This window comes from Poecilia reticulata, linkage group LG14 (genome assembly GCF_000633615.1).
Source record: "Poecilia reticulata strain Guanapo linkage group LG14, Guppy_female_1.0+MT, whole genome shotgun sequence".
Classification (NCBI taxonomy): domain Eukaryota; kingdom Metazoa; phylum Chordata; class Actinopteri; order Cyprinodontiformes; family Poeciliidae; genus Poecilia; species Poecilia reticulata.
The window spans coordinates 12,682,966-12,688,245 of NC_024344.1; the positions used below are offsets into that span (position 1 = coordinate 12,682,966).

The 5,280-nt window shown below is 38.9% G+C and overlaps 1 protein-coding gene across 3 annotated transcripts in view; it reads right to left on the reverse strand.

Moving 5' to 3' along the window:
• The window catches only part of LOC103475879 (roundabout homolog 2-like), a 90,430-nt gene that overhangs the window by 82,960 nt on the left and 2,190 nt on the right, over nucleotides 1-5,280 (reverse strand). For all 3 annotated transcript variants that reach the window (XM_017308646.1, XM_008427819.2, XM_008427818.2), the window contains exon 2: nucleotides 2,891-3,217. In XM_017308646.1, coding sequence (XP_017164135.1) covers nucleotides 2,891-3,217 — 327 coding nt within the window. The remainder of the gene's footprint in view (nucleotides 1-2,890; nucleotides 3,218-5,280) is intronic.

A 5,280-nucleotide genomic window follows, 5' to 3' on the forward strand; every position in this document is an offset into this window, starting at 1 on the left:
TATATATAAGATGTTTTAAATTGAAAATATATAAATTTTTCTTTTCATTTCAATTTAATCCAATAAGGTTTACACTAAAGCAGCCTTGAGGAAACTTGTTGGAATACAATAAGCATTTTGAACGAGTGACCTGTAACATATTCTTGTTGTTGAGTATAGACAAAAAATACAATGAATAAAAATCTATGTAAAGACAATGGAAAACTACATATTGAAAACATCTTGGACATTGTGTATCTCTTTTAGCAATGCAATTAATTCTTGCAAAGCCCATTTATGCTTTAGATGTAAAATGATTTACAAAAATCACTTCTCAACAAGAATTTGATTGCGTTTTTAATTTCTTTAAATATTATGGGTTTAGTTTATGTAATAATAACAAGACCCTTAAAGTTATGTTTGCATCTTTCAACCTGATAATTTTGGCCTGTATGGAAAAAATAAGCACTACTGCTTTAGGGTATGCAGGGAATATATATGCATTTAGCAATGCTTCCTATACCAGTTCTAGTAGCTAACAGGAAGATGATGAAAACAGCTTCCAGTTTTAACTCTCGAATCACTTAGATTCTGTTATAATTTTGTTTTAAGTGTGATCGTGCTAAGCTGCAGAGCTGTGTAACACCAACTGCTCTCTTTCTCACACACCCATACTGTGATGTCAAATCTAATGCCAATACGGAAAATAAATGACAAAGTAGAGAATAAAGGCTCTCGTTGCTATTTATAGAACTTAAAGAGAAACTAAAATCAGTTTCTGCAGGTCAAAGCTTCAGTCTACTATATAAAATCTGCAACTGCTGCATCACTATAACAGATAAGATCACATCCAGCTACTGTGGTGACTCCAAGCAGCTAAAGAATGCAGAGCGTGTAAGATTTGACTTTCCATGAGCAATCATTGATCCCTCAGAATCTTCTCACTCTCCAGAATGGTTCTATGCACATACATCTGGCTGGATGAAAGCCAATGAATGGCTTCAGGGTCCTGCATGCGATAGTACATCATCCTAGACTCACATCATTTCAGCTTTTCAACGTACCAGATAGAGAGATGCCCGCAGGCAAACATTAAAGCTCTATTTTACATCTACTTTTAGTTGATGTAGGTTTCAAACACCTTATATCTCCTTTTAGATGTATTGCTGTTGAAGACGTCAACCCTCACGTCAAACAATTAATCTGAAGAAGAAAAAAAAGAATTACATATGCTAATTTGAGTGACAACATACAAATGAGCTTTTCTGTCTTCACAGATATCCAGCAAATCCCCACAAAATCACTCTGACACAGTCATTGTGTTAGCAAATTCAGCCTCTATTCAGTCAGGGGAATCAGTGAAGCTGCCATAACATTTTCCCTTTTGAAACTGTAACGACAGTTTTGGGTCTGTGGCTTCTTTACGAGAGTGGGGAAATTATTCACAACCCTCAAATGCGATAGGACGGCTCAAGATGCACAGTAAATGTGATATGGAGTGCAGTTTGAATTGATTAAAGAGAGAGAGAGAAAGAGAGAGACAGAGAGAGAAAGAGAGAGGGGTGTGCAGGGGGTGGGGGGTGGCTCTCCTGGTAACTTCACGAGACCATAATCTGTGGAAGAATCAAACCCCACAATGTACTGCAGACAAATTTATTGGCAATTCTGGCGAAGTTTAGCAAAAAGCCTTAAAATAATGAATATTTTACTGCAATAGGATGATCTCACACTGAATAAAAAATAAATAAAAATAAATTGAGAACAAATCTGTCTGCATTCAAGATTGGCAGAAACCCACTACAAGTGTATATATTATTTATTAAGGCTGAAGATAAAATAGCTTCCTAGCCAAATCAGAACCAGCTTTACTTCTCCCATTTGAATTTACAGAATTTGATTTGATACGAAGACAAAGACAGAAATAAGACTAAGTCTTACTCCAAGTGAAGAGGTGCACACAAAGAACTTGGATGATGTGTCTTAATTACAGTTGGGTTAATTGTTTTCATCTTTTATTTTATTTCTTATTCTTTCCTGTTCATTATTATACAAACGCCACAGTAAGATCATGAATATGTCAGTGTCAGTTACGTCAATATTCACAAAGAGAACTGAATTATATTTTAAACCATAGTGAAATCATCAGACTACTTCTTAGTCATATTTGTTCTGTGATAAAGATGTGAATACAAAGACGAGGCAACATTTCTGTGAATTTAAAACCAAACCAATATGCTGTTGGCCTGCAATTCCCAAGCTGTGAGAACAGAGAGCAGGAAACAGACATTCTTTGTTTTTATTGTGTGCATGCATGTATATTGGTGTGTGCGTCCGAGCGTGTGTGAATGTGTGCATCTTGTTCATGGCAAGAAATCAGCTCAGTTTAGCACATAATGGAAATGTGAATCGCCCTGAGCGCCGTTCTCCCACACAGGGAGCGATCTGGCTGGGAGCTGGCTGCATCCTTCCAACTCTAAACAGTGAAAGGGAGTTAGCTGGGTTAAAATCCTGCCCCCGTCTTTGTTCCTCCCCGGAGCGGTTCACAGCTTTGCCCATACATTACTCAAACAGGTCATCCAAACAGGTCTCGCTAGCAGCCTGAAAAACAGATACACACACATTCTCGCGCATTGAGCACTCACACACACGCGCTGGTAGGTTCAGCTGAGAAGGTGAAGTTGCGTGGATTATGATAGATGACACCTTCGATGGATCCTGTAGCACAACTGCCCCAAAGTGTTCTGCTTAATTTAACCGGAACTCTACCTTTTCCCAATCCAACATTTACACAATTTCACATTTCCATACACCCCATAAAAGGTTACCTCACTCTACTATTCCTCCACAAYACAACTCGGACATCTGAAAGAACCGTTTTGACCAGAGGAAGACCATGGAATATCAAACTTACATGCCACTTCCAGGGAAGCATTCCGACTCACGGCCTCTCCCAAATAGTTGCGGGCGATGCACACATAGTTGCCGTCATCTGGTTTGCTGCGTCGTCCGTGAACGATGCGCAGGAAGAAGAGTGACCCGCTGGGCAGCAGCATTCGATGGGAACGGGGATTCTCGCGGTCCGTCTCAACACGCTCCCCGTCTTTGTACCATTCCACCGTGGGAGTGGGACGGCCTTCTGCTTTGCAGTTGAGGGTGGCTGGCTCGCCTTTCGATACGATAAGGTCAGAAGGGTGTTCGACAATTCGAGGAGGGGAGTCTTCCTGGCGAAGACGGGACCCTAAAAAGGAGACGAGAGAGTAAAATGTCCTGTTGAAGCAGTAGCAGAGGTCCTAATCCAATCTTATAGCAACAACTAAATTAAAAACGCAATAAGGCAAGCTCTTTTATTAAAAACCCTTCAAATGTACTTACATTTTGCTACATTATTACGACAAACACCTTTTTTTACAGGGATTTTATGTGAGCCAACACAAATCCTGCATAATTGTTGAATGGAAAGAAAATGAGTGGTGCAAGAAGATCTTAGGTTCAAATCCTGACCTGGAGTCTTTCTTGCAAGGAATTTGCATGCTCTCCCTGTGCATGGGTGTGTTATCTCCGAGTACTACGACTTCCTCCCAGAGTCCAAAAACATGACTATTAGGTTAACTAGTTTCTCTAAATTGCCCTGTGATGTGAGTTTTCCATCCTTTGTGGTCCAAGATGTATATCCTGCTCAATGCTGGAGATATTCACCAGATGTGAATGCACATAAAAGTGATAGTTGTGATATAAAACTGTTATGTTTATAAAATCTAGTTTCATGACTGTGCTGAAAATATACAGCAAATTCAGTTTGTAATAAGCAGAACAAAAAAAGAATAAAAATAAGATTTTTTTTTTTGCAGTCAGTACTTAAAAAGTAACTTGATGAACGTCAAGCTCTTCTCAGTTGAGAGTGGCTGTGTCACCACGTGGAAGCTTCCATATTTACTTTCACAGATAAGAGCCGAAAAGTCATTACAACTCATTAGCTTTTCCATTAGCACGTTTCGTCAGAAACTGACATCATCGAGCATGTTGTCTCAGCAGGTTCATTGCAGCAAATGCTGGACTACGTTTATCACTTTCTAACGTATCACCATGGGATAAACAAAGTTTACACTTTGCTTTTATTTCTGACCTTTACATTGATGGCTTGTCGTGCATTCCAATGCTTGTTTTTGACTGTCTATATGGTTAGAAATCCCCCCAAAAATGTCTGATCACTTCTAAAAACAAGAATTCCCAACAATACCCTTCAATAAGTCTAGAACAATGTTATTTTCCTCACCAGCAAGAAATTATGGAGGTATATACTGTATATGGTTTCTCCCCTTCACAGCATATAAAGACATTATAAAATTTGCTCTGTGTGTAGGTGTGTGTGCAAACAAACAAGAGGGTGATGTTTAAGCTGCTAAAGATTGACTTTTATAAGGCAATGTAATAAATAAGATATAAATACATGTTGACAAAAAGCATTCCATTAACCAGGAACACAGGGTGAACCAAGGTGCCGTGTTTTTTTTTTTCTCTAAATGCTTTTAAAACACTGTCTACAATACATCTTCCGCATTTGTGCAGATCCATAAATCATGCAGAAACAAACAGTTTCCTGCAATACTGACTTTGTCCAATATGTTGTCTGCACTGACACTTTTCAGACTGAAGCTGTCAGACGGTGGAATTTAAATGAGTTTATTAAAGTTGTTGGTGGCACACTGGCTCAGTGGTTGGTAACTGTCAGCCAACAGCAGGCAGAGCTTGTGGGGTCCTGTCAGTCTTTTAGTCCTGTGATGGACTGGCACTGTGTTAGGGGAATTTGACTGTTTTCTGCACGATTCATGCTCCATGCAACCCTATGACCCTGAATGTAAATGAGCCAGGACAGAGCAGATAGATGGAGGTTTTTTTTCTTTCTAAATTATATCTGGATGAGTAACATCTCTGTCTTGCATGAACGACTATGATAAGAAAAATATAGAAAGAAATGATTTTTTGTATTCCTCTAACCCTTCTCCAAATTAAAAAAGCTACCATGTAAAATGTTTTTGTGATAAAAGGGTGGCAGGACCCCTAGACATTCATCTAGGGGTCTTGGGACCCCTAGATGAATGCAAGTATTCTTCTTCTTGCAATTTTGTGTTTATGGGGAGCTGTCCGTGGTACTGAAGCAGAAAATCAAGGGCTCAGGGCAGAAAATTTGCTTCTTTAGGGTTTATAAGCAGGGGCACACTGATAAAAGCCAATTTAAAGTGACAGAACATTTCAGATAAATTTAACTTGGGTTTCTAATGCAATATATATATATATATATAT